General features: G+C 53.5%; 1 protein-coding gene across 1 annotated transcript in view; it reads right to left on the reverse strand.

Moving 5' to 3' along the window:
• The window catches only part of Ip6k3 (inositol hexakisphosphate kinase 3), a 22,341-nt gene extending 4,213 nt beyond the window's left edge, over positions 1 to 18,128 (reverse strand). The window contains exons 1-5 of the mRNA XM_021221662.1: positions 18,007 to 18,128; positions 9,191 to 9,467; positions 2,858 to 3,056; positions 1,728 to 1,903; positions 249 to 424 (exon numbers count right to left, since the gene is read on the reverse strand). Of these exons, the coding sequence (XP_021077321.1) occupies positions 249 to 424; positions 1,728 to 1,903; positions 2,858 to 3,056; positions 9,191 to 9,389 (750 nt within the window). The 5' untranslated portion in view covers positions 9,390 to 9,467; positions 18,007 to 18,128. The remainder of the gene's footprint in view (positions 1 to 248; positions 425 to 1,727; positions 1,904 to 2,857; positions 3,057 to 9,190; positions 9,468 to 18,006) is intronic.
• Positions 18,129 to 18,723: the final 595 nt, after the last annotated feature.

Raw genomic sequence — 18,723 nt, forward strand, 5'->3', positions numbered from 1 at the left:
GAAAAAGAAAGAAAGAAAGAAAGAAAGAAAGAAAGAAAGAAAGAAAGAAAGAAAGAAAGAAAGAAAGAAAGAAAGAAAGAAAGAAAGAAAGAGAAAAGCACCCATCAGCCCCCCCTGTTGCTCCCTATGGTAACAGGGAAGGGAGGGTACGGGGTGGGGTTGGGGTGGGGGTGGAGTGAGAGGATGGCAGGCATTGAGACCTGCGGGGATGCCCGCCTTGACCCCTGCAGCCAGCCCCCAGCCCCTACCTGCATGCCACAGATGCGCACGCCCAGACAGGCCGAGGTGCTCTGTGCGCACTTCTTCATGTGACGGGCCTTCTTCTCCTCGGATGCATCGTCCCCGTGCTGGCGGGTCCCCATCTTCAGATCCAGGATGCAGGGCTGCTTGTACTGTGACACCACATTTTCCAACAGCAAGAACCCTGGATGCGCTAAGTCAAGGAACGCTCGCTGTGAGGTCGTCAGTCAGGGCAGCTGAGGCTGCCAGAGCGGTCGGTCCCCGCTCATCCTTCCCTCCTGTTTCCTGCCTCACCCATGAGCCTGGCTACTAAGGATGCAAGATACTGGCTGGCAGCCCGCTTTCATAAGTCCATTTATTTAGGGGGAGTTTATGAGAAGCTTTTTTTTCTTCCTCTTTTCCATTTTTGCTCTGAGGTTGAAATTTAAACGTAGGTATGAAATTCCTGGCAGGCCATGGCCAATTTACATTTGTGGCAGGAAAATCACAGGGTTGAGACCTCCAGATGCTGTGTGGCGCTGAATGGGCCTGCACCTTCTGGGATAGGGGGTTGATGCTCGCCTCGGAGGAAAGTTGCAGGAATATTAATTTCAGCAGAGTAATTATCCTTCAGAAGCTTCTTAGGGATTAGGGCGGCAGATGTGTCCTGGTAAATACGGCAAGAGCAGCCACCGGGTTTGTTTTGTTTTATTTTTCCGGGAAGAACTCAGAGGGTGGAGGGGCCTAAGTTACCTGGCCAGGGTGGGTGGGGGATGGGAGGGGGTTAGGATAGAGTGGAGGGGTGGGGAGGGGTGGGAGGGGTGGAGGGCATTTTTGTGGTAGGGAAAGGTCTGCCTCCCCTTAGGGTTTCTCCACAGCTCGTGGGCTGCCGGCAAAATCTGAAGGGAAGAGATGTTCCAAAGGAGTGAGGCATAGGGAGACTTCCTCCAGTCCCTACCTAGCCCTAGCAAGGGGTTCTCCTGTCTCCCCAGTAACACAGCCCCATCTCTCCCATATGTTGAAGTGCCAGAGACATGCAAGCCAGGCTCCAGTTTAGCCACTAGTGGGATGTCCCCACCCCCTCTGAGTTTTCCTTTGAAGGGATTTCTGGTTTCTTCAAGACCCTGGGCTTGTGGGTTCAAACTTTCAGATCACCCCTAGATCTGTTTCCCCTGTGAGTGTGCATGTGCATATGTCTGTGTATGTGTGGCCATGTGTGTATGTGTGTGTGTGTGCATGTATGTATTTGCTTGTATGTGACTGTGCCTGTAAGTGCCTGTGCATTTGTATGTATGTGTGAGTGTGTGTGTGCATGTGTCTGTGTGTCCATGTGTGTGCATGCTTGTGTGTACCTGTGTGTATGTGTGACTGCGCGTGTGTGTGTCCCTGTGCGTTTGTGTGTGCATGTGCGCGCGTGTACCATCCGTCCATCTATTTCTCCCTCTCTGTCCTCCTCTTCTCACACCTGCCCTAGGGGTTGTGTGCAGATTCGAGGGTGGTAAGGATACGGTGCCGCTTGTCCTCTGGGTACTGGGAGCACAGACGGGTCAGGTGGGCTTGGTGACAGTGCAGGCCCCATGGGTTAAAGCCCTTTCTCTCCAACTGGCTCTCATCTGCACTTTCCACCAGTGGAGAGGCCTGGGTACTGAGGTGGCAGTCGGACCTCAGGAGCACCTTGGCTGCACTGTAGAGAGAAGCATTTGAAGACAGCTCAGCGGCGGTCAGAGGTAAGGATGGCCATGTCTCATCGTTTGGGCTCTCTGGCATGGCCTCACCCAAACCACTGCATAGGACTCTCACCAAGTCACTAGAGACGCCACAGGGTTCTGACACCAGGTTATGCCAGCTCCAGGTCTCTTCAGGGCTTTTTTTTTTTTTTTTTTCCTTTGAGATGTGTTACCCCCCCAAGGGCTGGAGTGATTTAGACCCACTCTTGCTGTCAAGGTGGTGAAGGGAAGGGATGTGACCCTGCCTGGAACCTCCAGGGTCGGGGGTCTGGATTCATGCCCTGGTATGTGAGGTCCTTGAGACCTCACAGTGCCTTATAGAGTATGCTCTGCATCTTGGCCCCAGCTATGAAGGGATAGCCGTGCGCTGAACCAAGAACTTAATTAGATCTGAGGCTCCTTGGGGAAGAGCAACATTGTTACTGTATCAGCTCTTGCCCTCAGGGACTCTGGGAAAGGTCAGCAGCCGGTATTGGTATCAGAGGCTCCTAAGATCTAAGGTCCTTAGGCCCCTGGGGTGCTTTGTCTCCTGGGACTCTCACTCCCCAACTCTTTCAGGCCATCTGCTAAAAGCTGACTTCCAAGAGAAATTAGGCACGCGTCCTCTCCATAAACTAGTCCAAGGTTTGCGTCTGCATACTCTCCCCCTGAGACCTGCATGCTGAAGCAGGTATTTAATTAAACCGGGTAGGTACCAGCGATCTGCTCTGGAACACATGCCCTGCCTGGGTGTTAGCTCCAAGTCCATCCTCCCCCAAGAAGGGACAGCCCTTTCTTTTGCAACAGCTTTATCTGAATGTCTCGATTTCTAGAAGCTAACCCCCCACGTGGAGTGGTTGGCCTTGGGCACAGTGTGGTGTGTGCTGAGGGACAGTCACCCAGCTCCCTGGTCCCCGCTCAGTGGTCCTCACCTCTCCTTCAGTGAGCGAGCCAGCTGAGCGAGGGGGCGGGGGCTGCTCTCGCTGCTGGCTGTCTGCTGAAGTGTCTGCCAGAGAGCTACCGCTCTGGACTCTGGGGAGACCTGGAAAGGCTCCAGGTTCTCCTTCAGCGGGTTGGCAACCAGGCCGAGGTGGCCTCTGCTGTCTCTCCGGAGACGCACGGTGATGGTACCTGCAGGACACAGGAGGGAGGGAAGAACACGCTGGGTCATGGGTCATAGGTCATGGGTCATAACTGTTGAGTTTGATGGCCCTAGGCAGTTTCCTACTCTCCCTTGCTGCTCTCTCAAGAGTCAAGACTAGGGTGGCTCTGCCTGAACCTGACTATGTCCCCAGTGCCTACCCTGGAGCTAGGGGTGACCTAGGACTGTTTCCTCACCCCACCTCTCACACTGCCTACACTGTTCTAGAATTAGATTCCCACCTTCAAGGCTGCTCACACCTGCCCCGTCACACCACGGCCAACAATCCATCCACAGACAACCTGGGATTCCCTCAGAGCTGGTCCTCCATGAAGATGCCTCCCCACCTCCCTGCCTCCAGGGGGCGCCAATGAAGGGAAGCCTGGCCCATCCCTTTCCCATTCCCCTCTGCCTGCTCAGCCCCCTCTATCCTCTCGGCCAGCTTCTTCTAGAAAGCCCTCCTGAGGCAGCTGCTGGACTCAGGGTTCCGTCCGACATCACACAGTCTTCCCTTCTGCCTTTCCCACCGGTACCCAGCCATCATCGCTGGCTGTAGATAATAGCATGTGGGATTTGGGATATGTGTTGTCCTTAGGGGAAATTCTAGAGCAGTGGGTCTCAACCTGTGGGTCATGACTGGGGGGGGGGGTCACAAGTCTGATAGCCTGCATATCAGACATTTACATTACGATCCATAACAGTAGCAAAATTACAGTTATGAAGTAGCAATGAAATAGTTTTATGGTTGGGGGGTCACCACAGCATGAGGAACTATATTAAAGGGTCTCAGAGTTAGGGAGCCTGAGACCACTGCCCTAGAGTCTTCGGGGTTTCCCTAACATGGGGTACCTCTTACCCCCACAATGGTAATCAAAGCAGAAACGTCACAGGCTGTGTAGGCAAGGACCTCCCCTGAGCTCATCTGAAATGCTTTGCAGTCTCCTCAGATACTTTGGTGGAACACAAAACTACGGATGAGGGGCAGTTATCACTGCACGGTCACCTTGTGGCATCCTTGTCACAGTGGAGGAGACTGGCCTCCCTCTGTGGTTTCTGGCCTTGCCCTGGTTCTGCATCACAGATAGCCTTGTGTTCTTTGAGAATGGAACATCTGTTGGTCCTTCCTTCCTTCCTTCCTTCCTTCCTTCCTTCCTTCCTTCCTTCCTTCCTTCCTTCCTGGCTTCACCCTCTTCTCAGCTTCTCCGCCTGCCTGGTGCTGAGGAGCTGACCCATCCAGTGGCCCGATGCCTTCCTGCGCTCTCCTTACTTCCCAGTGGCTAGTGGGGCCCTCGCCTGGCGTGCTTGAAGTGGTTACAGTTTTCAGTGCACACTCGAGTCTGCAAGAATTTCAGCAAAGAGCCCCTTACAAAAACTCTCTTGAACGTGGTTCGTGTCCTACTGACGGAGACGGAGAGGAGGTGGGGTCTCGGGTTTTATGTGCTCTGTACTTGTTTCTTCCCAGGCTCCTCGGTTACCTCCCCGTATGAGCGGCTAATCCCCCAAGCAGACGGGGAAGGCTGCTGATTTACTGTCCTGAATCCCGGCCCAGCCCCTGGGGGCTGTCAGTGTGGACCCCCACTCCCAGGGTGGCTCTCCAGAGTCCACTATACCCAGCCCAGTGGAATCCTTGGGCAAGTTCTATCATCTCAGATTCCTAGTGGCCTCATTCTGCAGCGGGGAGGGACACTCAGTTCTCTCAGACTCTTGAAACATCTGCTTCTCCTCCACCCCTCCCAGGCCTCCATGTCCTGAAGACACAGAGTAGTAAATAGTGCTGTTGATGTTTGTGCTTATCTGACACCACGCCCGTCAAGCTCCGTCATTCTGTGCCTGGGGGTTGGCCAGAGAAGAACACTTCCTCATCTCTCCTACTGTATGTGGCCCAGGACTGGCAGTTTGCTTTTCCCCTCGTGGTTTTGAAATTACAGCACATCCATAAGTTGTTGGTGGTGCAGAGGGCTGGGGGTGGGGGTGGAGTCTGAGCCAAGGTCACATGACCAGCATGCCACGGAGCCACCTAACATGTGCCTGCTAAGGAAAGGGCATGTTATAACACATTTCCCAGGATTCTGTGGAAAGTCTGACACAATCGGGCTGTGTTTACCCACAAGTACACACGGGACACTCCTGCTGTGTTCCCAGAAATACTGGTTCTGGCCAGTCTGTTCTGTGGAGGGGACAGAGAAGCCACGAGTCGAGCCCTCAGGAGAGCACCGTGGTCTCAGAGGGCTAGGGCATGGCCTCTGCGTTTCTAGCTCTGAGTCCTCAGACAGGAGGTGTTTGTTAAGGTGGGGGGGGGGAGACCCTTCTAGTTCTCAATGTGAGTCCTCTATGACAAAGGGAGAGCCTCAGCCACCCCCCGTGCCTGTCCTGGAGCAAGTCTGTGCCCTTCCAGCTGCCTAATGGGTCCAGGAAGCTCCACTGGCCCAAAGCAATGTCTTTTAGGGTCTCTTAAAGTTCACATTCCCATCTGGCAGCCCATGGCCTTTTCTACTTGAGAGCCTACGGTGACATGGCTGCCCGAAAACACAGTTCTTGGCAGCTTGTGCCCAGGAGGCCTCCCCAGAGAGACAAGAAATGTGACCTTCCCCGCTGCTGAGCTCATCGAGTCCGAGGTCCCGAGTAAAGGCTGGGGGGGGGGGGGGAGGTGCAAATAACCCACAGCTAATACAACCCGAAAGTCATTTCCATTTCTCATACAGCCAGAGCTTCCAGCTCAGCGTCCCTGCAGCGCTCTCTCTGCCTCTGATGGGCTCATCATCTTGTCCGCTGTCTCCTAGCTCCTTTGACCCCCTCTCCTCTCTCACCCAGCCCTCCCCCTCTCTCACCCGCCCGGGCTTAGCACAGCCCTCCCCTGGAGCCCATTGAGATCCCCCTTGTGAGCTGTGCAGAGCTGCAGGCCCTCACTCCACCCAGGAGAAGGCAGACTCTCTGGTGCTTGGGTTGAGCTCTACGGTCAGGAGGCTTTGAGTCTGTGGCTCTTAGACCTGGGATCTGTTGCTGAGGCCCTACTGGGAGCCTTGGGGTTTGCCACAGCCCATCCCATGCATCTCAGCCCGAGAGCGTGCCAGCTGGGCAGACAGAGTGCTTACTGCCACGATTGGCATGCCCGGAACATCTCAGCAATTTCGGTTTGACCAAACAGCTTCCTGAGCCTTGGCAGAAATTGTATCATGTGTTTATTTTAAGCTTATGAGAACATTCACCGCCGCCATCTGTAATATGAATCTGGCCAAACTCTCTACCAACTGAGCCGGGGTGCCTGTCCTCATTCACCCAAGGCTGACTGAGAGGAAGGGACTCAGCCTCAAGAGGGCCATACTAGGAGCCCAGCTAAGGTCTAGAGCAAGCTGCAGGGACACAGCAGTCTCCTTTAGAACGACATCCTAGCCTAAGTTCTCCCTGATGTCTTTGTCGGGGAAGGCACTGGGATGGGCTCCGTGGCATGCAGTAGCCACTTTGGAAATGGCTCCACCTCTCTGCGAAAGCTATTTCTATGCAGAAGCAGAAGGTTATCTATCTGGCTGGCATGATGTTTTGCCTGAGTACTTCTGAGAGAGTCCATCTCCTCCCTCCTGGGGCTAGATGGACCCTGAAATGGACACGCCAGGTATCTCAGTGGAGTGGGTGAATAGGGCTAAGAACCCACAGAGCTAGACATCAGGGATTCACATCCTGGGCCCGCCTCTCTCGGCTGAGCAGCCTCAGGCGAGCCGGCTTTCGTCATCTGCATCTCTGGGGTTATGAAGGTGCTGGCTTCTGAGAGGAGTTATGAGGTTTATGTAAACCGGGGTGTGGAAGCCTCTTGCAATGGCCCAGAGCAAGTACAAGGGACTGGTCACTACAGATTCTTACTGATTAAAACAAGCCACCTCCATTACTGGTCCCCGGCTCTACTTCGAGTACCCAAGAATGAGTGGGGGAGCCCTGCTGGGCTCTGGGCCATCTCTAGGGTCTCCTCACATTGCCTGGGTCACGCTCCAGCTCTGCTTCATCAAAGCCTGGCTTTGGGGTACCACCAAGCCCTCTCAGGCTGGCTGGTACTCATCCATTTATCCCAGGGAGTCAGGAGGTTCCTGGCTCTAGCTGTTCCCCACTGTGTTTAGAAACACCATTTGTAAGACATCCCAAAGGCAAGGCTGACCTAGACCCTGTGGCGTGGGATCGTCCACTCAGTTACAACCTTCAGCCAGAGGTACCGGCGGCATCCCTCAGCGCAGGAGAGTCTGACCTACAACTTCCCTGCTTCGTGATGGTGGGAGCGAAATGTATCCAGGAGAAAACACCCTTTGATTTCTCAGTTTTGATCTTTACCTGGGCCAGTGACACACGGCACAGGCCTCTCAGGACACCAGGCAGGGGCTGTCACCCCAGTTGATTCCATGGCATGCCACATGCTAAGCAAGGGCCTGAGGTAGACTCTATCTGTTAAGTACATTTTTTAAAAAAAAAAATATGGTATTTTTAACTTACAATGTTTATTTGTGGCTATAAACCTTTTTTTCTAAGAAGGGAACATCTCTAATTAGAGTTAGCAGAGCTCAAAGAGGAAGCAGAGGTCTGTCTGGGCAGGTGTCCAGTCCCCGAGGGTGCCCGGTCATCCCCAGCAGACCGTAGGCCTGCATAGACAGGACATTGAGTCTGCGTGAGGTGGGAGTCTCCTAAAGACCGGAACAGCCTCTGCCCTTTGCCCGAGGCAGGTCCCCACAGTCTTTTTCAGCTCCAGAGCTGCGCCAAGTAAGCGTGAAATGCTGCAGGCAGGAGCCCGCCTCACACGAGGACCTGCCACCCTTTGCTATGTTGAATTCAGTTACAAAAGGACAGACATTAATTCCAGTGGGTGGTCTGAGAAGATAAACAATGACCGTCCAGGCAGCACTGACCTCGGAAGACTGAGGGGGAAGGCTGGGGCATAGAAGAGTGGGGCCCCACAGGCGGCCAACTCTCCTACCTCCCAGGACGTCATAGAGGCCCAGTGTGAAACAATACTTAGAAGTCACATCCAGGCCCGGGGCGTGGTTGTGCCCAGCGGCCGTCACTCCTGTCTCTGGTCAGTGTTAAGCCTGAACCTGACTCATGACCCTGGGTTCTGACTGACGGGTTCAGATGAAGCCCAGGAGCCCTGATGAAACTCACTCTCAGAAACACCAGCTCAGACACATCCGGCCTCCCCAGCTGTCCTGCCGCTGACCACAGCCGGTTTCTTTATTTTCTGACCCTTGAATTTGCTACGTAGCCAAGGGCAACCTTGAGCTTCTGGTCTTCCTGCCTCTACCTCCTGAGAAAGAGTATTCCAGGCATGAAGTGGGGATGGACTTCACGCATGCTAGGCAGACGCTCTCCGGAGGACGGAGGCACATCCCTAGCTCCCCACAGTGGGTTTCCGATGGACTTACTTGAGTGTCATAATTGCTGTCCCTGCAGACCCTTTGGCATAGGGCAGCAGCCCTCAGTCATGAAAAACTAAGTTCTTTACGGAGGGCCTGTCCTCTAGGGACCCGCTCAGCTCTAGGCTGGCACCTGGCAGTCAACTCTGTAGGACCTCATTTGTCAACCCCTGGGTGTGGACTAGACTCCTACCCTTGGATCTGGGGAGGGGTATCAGATAAGAAAGCCAAGAAGAACTCTCTTCTCACCACCGCCTCATCCTGGGCTTCAGAACACACCCTGCCCACCTTATAGTTTTCTCAGCTGCACACACCAAAAGGCAGCCTGGCCTTTGCCCTGTCTGTATAGGGTAGGTTCTAAGCAAGTCCTGTCCCATATTCCCCATGTCCTGTCTGTCCTGGGTCTCCAGAGGGAGGCCCAGGAAGCCTCCCTTGAACCTATGTTTAGCCACAACCACACCCATGATGCTCTCTAAGCACACAGTAGAATATGCATCCCATCAGGACCCCGTAGGACTGGGCAGGCGTCCTTTGACACCATGGCCAATTCTTTGACACTGAGTGGCTTGACCTTATCTCCAAAGCCATTAAACACTCACAATGTGGGAGCTTGGAGAGATTCAGTGAAGAAGCACCAGCACAGCCCTACTGGGTGCAGGGAAGAGGGCTGTCTCCCCACAGCCCTTTACACCCCATCCCCAGCAGCAGCAGCGGCGGCTGAGCCCACCCTTACTCACCTTTGTACTTCGGAGTGAAGCACCTCATGGCCAGTGGCAGGGACTCATAGAATTTCTGTTCCTGGGAGACAAGGGGCTTGCAGATTGTGTAGGCATCATACTGCAGCACACTCAGGTGGCCCCCGACCTGGTGCAGGAAGGGCTCCAGCGGCACACCCACCCCTGTCTTCCCCTTGTCCGAGCCATGCCGCACCACCATGGCACCAAGTCCTCCCAAGGAAGGCAAGAGTGAGAAGCTGCTGTCCCCACCAGGTGGGCTGTCTGGCAGCCGACTTCTCTGTAAAAAAACAAAAAAGTAAAGAAAAACGGAAATTATATGGTGTATTCTGGGTGTGTGCTGGGTGTGTGCCAGTGTGTTGCCCATGGACTCTAAAACAAGAAGGTGTGTTTTGCTTCTGAAATGATTTTTTTTTTAATGAGTAACTGGCCAGGGTCTGCTTCCATGACTCAAGGGCGAGAGAGAGACTACATAACACCCTGCGTCTTCTGGATTTAAACACTGAAACTTAAAACTCACAAAAAACCTGCACGAGAGCGAGTTTCCAGGCTCAGGGTCTAGTCCTGACTTCTCCTGCCGCGTTGCCTCTTTCTCCTTCTGGAAACATCCATCTCTACCCGGGGAGAAGCCAGCAGAGCTGCTGGGTCCCCGCTGTCTGACAGGGCTGCTTTATTTGTAGAGCAGAGCTATGCTCCAGCACTTTGTGATATTTTTTATGACTGTCATATACAGCCGCTGTGTGACCTTGGGCAGGTCACTGAAGCCACCTGGGCCTCAGTTTCTTTATGCAGCAGAGCAGGATGCAGAGTCAGGCACAGAGTTAAGACAAGGGTCCAGAAAGTCCCCTGAGCCTGGCAACAACCCTTCCTCTGAGCTCCCTAAGGTGGGCTTCCCTGATCTAGAACAAGCCCTGAAACTCTGAAAACCAGTTTGTAAAGTCATTCTGACTCTCGGAAGTGTCTGGGACTCTGAGGGGCTCTTCTACCCAAGTGTTTGTCTCATCTGAGAGGACATTCCCACAGCAGGGCCCTCTCCACAAGTTATTAATACCTCTCCCTCTGCTGGAGACTGGGCAGCACTGGGGCATCATTAACCCTCTAATTGACCTTCACTCCAGGCCCTGGGCATGGCTGGCTGGCTCCACACGCAGCAGTGCCTATCACTTCGTTGGACCTACACTTACAGAAGTTCTCCCTGCTGCCTGGGCTGCCAGCGTATCATGGTGTGAAAAGTCCAAATCTGGCCTTTCCCTGTCACACAGGATCCCCAAACCAGCCCGTGTCCTTCAGGCCACAGAGTGCGCCTGTTGGAGAGGGAAGGGCTGCAGGCCCTGCCTGGCGCCTGCGCATTTGCTTAGGATATTGGGGTGGCTGGTGAGGATATTGGGGAAGGCAAGGGGGAAAACCTGAGATGAGGGCTGGGCCAGGAAACCTGGAGGGCCCATTTTGAACCTCTGTCCTGAGGTGGAGAGAGGCCACCGGTGTGTGTGTGAGGAGTGTGTGACGGTCTGTGGGGGACAGGTCAGGGGGTGGGGTGGCTTTTAGGATCCTTGAGGACCCAGGGATATGTGTGGACAGATAAGGAAATGGGACCCAGACCACGTGACCCAAGGAGGTTCAGCCTGTGGAGATTCGCCTTGTCCCCAGGCAGTGTCCCTTGTGGTGACTAGAGGAATGCCTGGTCTGTGAAGTTCATTTATAGCCACTCCTGGAAGGAGGTTAGCTAGACTCCTGTGTCACACCGGTCTCCCTGAGGACAGCCCGGCACTTGCCAGGCATGGCTCTCAGATGCCAGTTCAAGCCTGCCAACACACACTGCCTTATTCCACGCAGTCCCTTGTACCGCCACACACGTAGCCTTGGCTGTAGGTCACATAACAGTTTGGATGCTTTAGGTAGACAGCTTAAGCCTTACGATGACCCTCCAAGGTCACTGGAACTGCCAGCCCTTACGATGACCCTATGAGGTCACTGGAGCTGTAGGCCCACTTTCTGGCTGAGGAAACAGAGAGGCCAAGAGGGTTTCCTGTGTGCACCAGCTGGTATGAGAAGGACCGGGATTTGAACCAAGACCCGCTAGGCTAGTCTGCACTCAATAGTTCCCACCTTGCTAGGAGGCCAGAATGGTTATCGTCAGATGTTCGTTACCTACCTTAAAAGTCAGGAAACAGCCCCAAAGAGAGACTGGGATTTGGTCAGAGACACCTACCTGTAAGACACAAGCTTTACTGTCCCCCAATCCTAGATGGTCCCTGCACCTCACTGAGTGAATGCATCTGTCCTGGTGGGGTGCTTGGAAAGAGGGGAAGGCCAGGCAGTGGTGGCACACGCCTTTGATCCCAGCACTTGGGAGGCAGAGGCAGGCGACTTTCTGAGTTCGAGCCCAGCCTGGTCTACACAGTGAGTTCCAGGACAGCCAGGGCTACATAAAGAAAACCAACAAAAAGAAAAAGAGCGGGGAGGACCATGAGTCACGAGGGGCTGTGAGGAGCTTCTGGCCAGGCTGCTGGCACCTTTGAGGAGAGTGTCCCTGCCAGTAGAGACGCTTTCCTCCCTGTCGATAACTAGAACCTGGCCTTCCTTTCCTGTCCTCTCAGAGGCGAGATGCTCAGGCCTGGCTGCACCTACTCTGGGAGTTCATTCCACTTTGGAGCAGAGCTCCAGCCCTGAATCTGGGGTTGAGGGCGGCGATCCAGCACCTTTCCTTAAGAACGCTGGGCTTGACGGCTGGGTATACTGAGGCACTTGCTCTTGCAGGCTTTAGGTTTTAGGTTAGGGTCTCTGTTCCTGGGATGCGCAGTCTGCAGTTCTGAGACGGCTGGGGAGAGTGGATCAGATGCGGAATGGGCTCAGAGGCGGGACCGTGGCTTTCTGTACTGGCCTTGGGTTCCCAGGTGCCCGTGGTTTGTTTTCCTTTGGCTTCCTTTGTATGTGGCCCACAACCTGTGGGTCTGAGGTGGAGGTGGAGGTGGAGGTGGAGGTGGAGGTGGAGGTGGAGGTGGAGCTGGAGCTGGAGCTGGAGCTGGAGCTGGAGCTGGAGCTGGAGCTGGAGCTGGAGCTGGAGGCTGCAGCTTCCGTTCTCCAGCCCTTCTCCTAGAAGTCCCAGATCAACAGCCTGGGCCTTCTGAGCAGGTCCATTGTCCCTACCCTTCTTCCTGTGAGTCCTTCCTCAGATTTGTCAGGAGGCACAATCTCCCCTCCCCCAACTACAGCTCACAGAGGCTGAGCTGGTAATAGAGTTTGTCCTACTGTCCACTGCCGTGGCCTTGTCACGAGGTTCAGGGGACATCGCACACACACACAAGACACCTCCACGTGGGCATCAATCAGTGCATGGGTGACTCTCCAGATGACAGAGAGGCAAGTGAGGCGCCTGCCTGAGGGGACAACCCCCATCCTCACACATTCACAGGAGACCCTTACCTGCCCACACCTCTTCCTCAGGCCCCTAGGAGTTGTGGAAATGCCTTCAGCAAGAAGGGGCTCAGCAAAGGGCTGTCCCTTGCCCCAGGAAGTGGACAGGAGGCCCCATCCCTGGCCCCTCCTGCCCTGTGGCCGGGTCATGTCCTCAATGAAGTAGCACTGGGCCTCCCTCCAGCAGCCTCGGGCTAACTTGGGCCTCTGAGGTGTGGCTGTAGGGCCGGTAGTGAGTAAGACCAAGAGCTGGCCACACCAGGACAAGCCCTTTCCTACAGCTTGATGAGGCCTGAGTGGCAGCCAGCCTGGCTCTGTTGGGTTGGGGGACACTCCCTGTTCTGAAAGGAGAGGGCCCTGGCCATTTCACAAGCATGCATGAGCACTATAATAACTGGTGCATGAATTCATTCAAAGGCATCTATGGGATTCCTAGGGGGTTTTGTTCTCTCTCTCTCTCTCTCTCTCTCTCTCTCTCTCTCTCTCTCTCTTTCCCCCCCTCTCAATCAACAAATACTAATAGTTAAAAAAGTACTGTAGGCTTACTGGTAGGGGGGAAATTATGCTGAAAAACGGGTCCTTTGGGATAGAGGAGGGGTCTAGCCTGGGAACGATAGATCAGAGGTCTGGGTTCGAGTCCCAGAACCACGGACAGACAGCATCTTCTCCCACATGGAAACCTAAAAGGTTGACTGGAAAGTACAAGAGCAATGGCTGGGACCAGGAAGGGTGGGCATGAATCAGGTCCTCCACCTGCACAGGCTGGGACAGCACAGTGAACCCTACCTATTTGTATAGTTAGTAACGAGGGTCCTTACGGGAGGGCTGGGAGTTCTGCATTGGGCTGAGGTTGAGGTGCCTAAGGAGTGATCAGGAGTGGGGGAGAAGCTGGCGTTCAGCCCCCAGCACCTACCTGATGGCTCCCAACAATCTAGAACTCTGGTTGTGAGGGTCAGATGATCTGAATGAACTCTGCTGGTACCAGGGACACACAGAGTACACATATGCACACACATGCTACATACATGTAAAACCTTCATACTTAATTTTTTTGGATTTTTTTGGAGACATACTCATAATTTCAAATAAATAAATAAGGTGGAAAATTAACTGCAGAAGAGATTTGACATCAACCTTGTGCACACGCGCGCGCACGCATGCACACACACACACACACACACACACACACAAGCTTGCTTGGCCTCAGAGCATCCTAGGAGGGGACAGTCCCCACTCAAATTACAGAGGTACAGAAGCCTTCAGAGAGAACATATCCCAAAAAAACCTCAGGTGTCCACGGGAAGGGCATTCTGGGAAGGACATTATTAAGAGAGAGACTGTAGCAAGGCACAGCAGGGCCACACAATTCAAACGCCGAGTGGTTTATGGTCTGCCCTCTCGTCTCCAAGCTCTCAGGTACATTTCATAGGCCTCTCCGAGCCGCCGATTGGGGACAAGTACCATTCAACATGCTTGTGATGCCCGAGGGGAAATCTTTTTAATCTATTAGAGATGAGAGGACCCGAAACCCATTTAAAACCGCTTAGGTGGTAATGGGCAGGGGAGTTTCAGAGTTCCCCACGTGGCTGAGGGCCGTGCATTATCTGGGCCCATCCAGGCTGCAAAGGCAGAGGTTTATGTTTCCAGAAGGAGTTAATGGCGTTTGTAAGTCCATTCGAGAACAACCCAGGAGCCCTAGGCCTGCCTGGCCTGCCTGGCTCTCTGGCTGGGTGGGATCAATACAGAGTGAGCCCTGGGGGGCTGCACACGTCACCTTCCTGGCCGTGCTGATAGATGTGTCTTCAGAGAACATCTATTTCCCAGGAAGGCACCATTTCCAGGCTCTTGGGGCCACGCTCCACACCCCTCAGCCCAGAAACTTATCTCCGGACCAATTTCTTTCTTTGAGAAGGGATCTCCCCCGCTTTCCCCCTTAATGTTTAAAATCTCCCAACATTCCCTCAGCTTGAGAACCGAATACAATTTTAATGCCATGATTATGAGTTCGGAAGCCCTTCAGCCACTGACAAATGTATCCAGCAGCTCATGCAATGTTCTGAGCTCGCTGCCGAGGCAGGGCGAGCATGGGGAAGGCTGACTGCTGGAGACAAGCACCCTAGAAGGGCTGCTCTGCAGAAGCAAGGCTGGGACTGTCCCTCACTGGCTCCCTGCCCATGCTGCCCCGTGGCCTCTAAGCTGCACCCAGGACCTCAGACATTGTTAACAAAGAACTCTTGGCATGACTTGCAGCCCATTCCCCATGTCTGCTGCCTTTCTTTATATAACAGGATTGATCCCTGAATGTGGGCAAGAGGTCTGTGTCCTGGAGACATGGGTTTGCCAGTGGCTAGCATGGCATGTTATGGTAGAGACAGCAACAGATTCCTTTCTGCTGTTGATTACTTGGGTTTGTTTGGGTTCGTTTTTTGAGGCAGGGTCTCTGGGCAAGGCTGGTTTTGAACCCACAGTCTTCCTGATTTCGTTTCATTTTCCTGCTTTCGGGACAGGTACTGTTCAGTGTCCCTGTGATGCCCGAGGGAATGTCTTTTCAGTCTGTTAGAGATGAGAGGACCCGAGCCCATTTAAGACGGCGTAGGTGGTAATGGGCAGGGAGTTCAGATGCTTGGAATACAGGGTCTGCCTCCACGCCCATGTTACACAGTGCTGAGGACAGGACCCTGGGTTTTCTGAGTACCAGACAAGCTCTCTATCCACTGAGTGACACTTCCCAGTCTCCAGCAACAGTTTTAAAGGTGAGAGCACAAGAGTTAGGCAGAGTGCGTGTGTATGTGTGTGTGTATGTATGTGTGTGTGGTGTGTGTATATGTGTGTATACATGTGTGTGGTGAGTGTGTGTATGTGGTGTTTGTGTATGTGTGTGTGTTTATGTGTGTGTTTGTGTATATATGTGTATATGGTATTTATGTATGTGTGTGTGTCCGTATGTGTATGTGTATGTGCTGTGTGTATGTGTGCAGTGTGTGTGTGTATGTGTGTGTTTATGTGTATATGTGTGTGTATGTGTGTATATGTATGTGTGGTATATGTGTGTCCGTGTGTGTTATGTGTCTGTATGTATGTGTATGTGGTGTGTATGTGTGGTGTATGTGTGTCCATGTGTGTTATGTGTCTGTATGTATGTGTATGTGGTATATATATGTGTGTGTGTGTATGTGTGCAATGTGTATGTGGTGTGTATGTGTGTGTATATATGTATGTGTGATGGTATGTGTTTATATGCGTGTGTGTGTATATATGCATGTATGTGTGTGTAGTGTGTGTGTTTGCATGCATGTGTGCATGCTTGCTGTTCTTATTCTCTTCCCACCAGAGCCCCCTACACTGCCCATTTCTGGAGTGAATTTCTTAGGGATTCTTGCCAGCACACCCTTCCCCGGCAGAGGGCAGCAGTACACGTGTGGATGCCAGGAATATCCAGGCAGGATTAACACTGAAGACTAAAACCAGCAGCCCCCCCACAGCTCACAGCCAGTGGGCATATTCTTGGGACACCCTGAGTTTGTCCAGACCTGACCCAGAGTGCAGAGCCCACAGCTCAAGTGCTCCTGCCCCATCAGGAATGTCTTTAAAAAGCTCTGAAGTCATCAAGACTGGGTCTGTCTCCTCTTATGGCTGCTTCAGCAGAGACAGAGGCTGACAGGGGCTGAGAAATGGCTATGCACACAGGCAGGTGCCCTGGACCACACAGGCGCAGAATGCCACGGGGCAACGCAGGCCAACACAACACCGATGCAGACGTACGCCTCACACCCTCACTTCCCCCAGCAGCCTGCAGGTTTCCTTCCGTAACAACCAATGTTCATAAAGTTTATTGCTGTTCCCCGCGGCTGATAGTGAACAAGACAGCAACCATAAGGATTTCTGCCTGGTGAGGATTTATTCAAGTGCCTGTGCAGAGGGGAGGGGTTGCTGCTGGCCCCAGAATGCAGCCAAGAGAAGGCAGAATGCATGGGGGCAGAGGAGGACTTCTTAGGTTCCTGATAGAGCATGGTGGGCCTAGATTCAAGGAACCCCCACAGGAGGGACTCCAGCCTCACACTCCCCATCTGCAAGTACCTTCAATTCAATGATCGTGTGGCGGAGAATCAGAGGGTGGAGGCAGGGCCTCTGGAAAGAGAATCAGAGGGTGGAGGCAGGGTCTCTGGAGACTGAGAGGGATCTTAAGGTAGGACTGGCTCTTGGTCTAACACAGCTTTAATCAGATGAATCCTGCCTGATCCAGGTGCAGATGTGGCTCATGTCAGAAGGACCATGACCCTGGGGTCAGAGCCAAGTACGGTGTCCTGTGAAGGGAAGAGGCCTGAGCCTCTCATAAATGACTTCGGATTCCTGATGTCTCATGGGTAGTTTCTGAAGGAAGTGTGGCAAGATGAAGAGAGAGTGCACGGAGCCCAGTAAGGGCTACATGAGCGTGCCTGGCAGCATCCTCTCCATTAAACCGGCAAGATCAAACACCGTAGCTAAGCTAGGCATGGCGGTGCACACGTGTAGCCCTGGAGCTTGGGAAGCAGAGGCGCAAACATGTAGGATTCAAGGCTAGACTTGGCTATATGGCAAATTCAAGGCCAGCCTGGATTACTCGAGACCCTATTTCAAAGGAATGGGCCTGGGTCCCTCTCCCATTCCTCCATGTATGACCCTGAGATCATAGAGATGGCTCAGATTCTGGTCTCAGGGCCACTGAAGACCCTGCAGGAGTGGGGTCTCCAAGATTCTGCCTCTGTCTAGGGCAGCAGAGGTCATTAGCCCTGGTTCATGTCTCCTATGACTGTCTCTCAGTGGCCTCCCTCCACCACCTAACCTTCTCCAGGGTGTCCCTGCACCCAGGCCCTAAGATGCCACCCACAGGTACTGATGTCACCCCACCCCGTGGTCTCATTCAGGGAGAAGGGTGGGGCCAATGGGACAGAACATGCTGATCCCTGGCTCCAAAGTGTGGAGGGAGGACTCTCCTTGGATGCCTGCCTCTGGGAAGGTTTAACCCAGTCTGAAGGAACGTAGCTGGCTCCAGCCCTTCACCCACAATCCATAGCTGCTGTTGTAGACCTGGCTTGCCCACTTGTGGGTCAGGGGGAGCACATTAGTGCAGGTTGAAAGAGGGAGAGGGGGTCATGCTAAAGGGACAGGAAGAAATGGGACAAGGACATATGCCCATATCTCTAAATTGCTGCCTGTCCCAGCCCCTGCACACTCCAGCCTGCACAAGCATGCACACACACATGCACACATGCGTGCCAGGCCTATATCCCCTATGATTCCCAACCAGCCTGCAGGGAAGCTACAGGAGCTGGCCTATGGTCTTGACACCCTCTGTCCCTCACCCTGCAACCATCCAGAGCTCAGCAAAATGGTTCTTCCCTGTCCTTCATCAAGGCTGCACTCACCAGAGCCTCTTCTGCGGGTGTCAGGGAGTGCGCAGTAGGGGCTCTTGTCTCTCAGTGCCCTCCTCTGTCTGCAAGCACTGGGAAAGGTCTGGCCCAGCTCAGTTCTCCGCTGGGGCCCGAGTGGAGTTTCCCGTCCAGATCTAGGCTGTCAGTGGCCTGGGCAGGGGAAACCACCTGATCCTCCAGGCCTGAATGCCCAGCTGTCAGCTGGTGTCCACAGCTCTGGAGCGGGGCCAGGGGTCTGGGAGGGAGGGGAAAGAGGAGAGAGGAAAGATGAGGAAGGAGGCGGCGACTAGGAAGAAGGGGAAAAAAATTGGGGAGTACGAAGAGGTAGGAGAGAGAATTCAGCTCAGCTATCTTGAAGGGTGACTGGTTCTGAAGTCTAGGTGCTCATTGTTACAGAGTCCCAATTATTTATTTAAAAAGTCATTTGAATATATATATATATATAATACATATACATACATACATATACATATCTGTGTGCATGCATGTGTAAGGGCACACACATGCCATGCCATACCATGCCTGTGGGTGGGTTTCAGGGATTGAAGTCCAGGGTCAGGCCTGGCGACATGTGCCCTTACTTGATGAATCCTCTCATCACTTGTCTTTTATGTGATGTTGGGGTAGGACCCAAGGTCTCACACAGAGAGAGCCTGCAGTCTGTAATGGCTATTCCTGGTTGTCAATTTGTATCTGGACTGAGCTACAACC

Source organism: Mus pahari, chromosome 21 (assembly GCF_900095145.1).
Source record: "Mus pahari chromosome 21, PAHARI_EIJ_v1.1, whole genome shotgun sequence".
Lineage (NCBI taxonomy): Eukaryota > Metazoa > Chordata > Mammalia > Rodentia > Muridae > Mus > Mus pahari.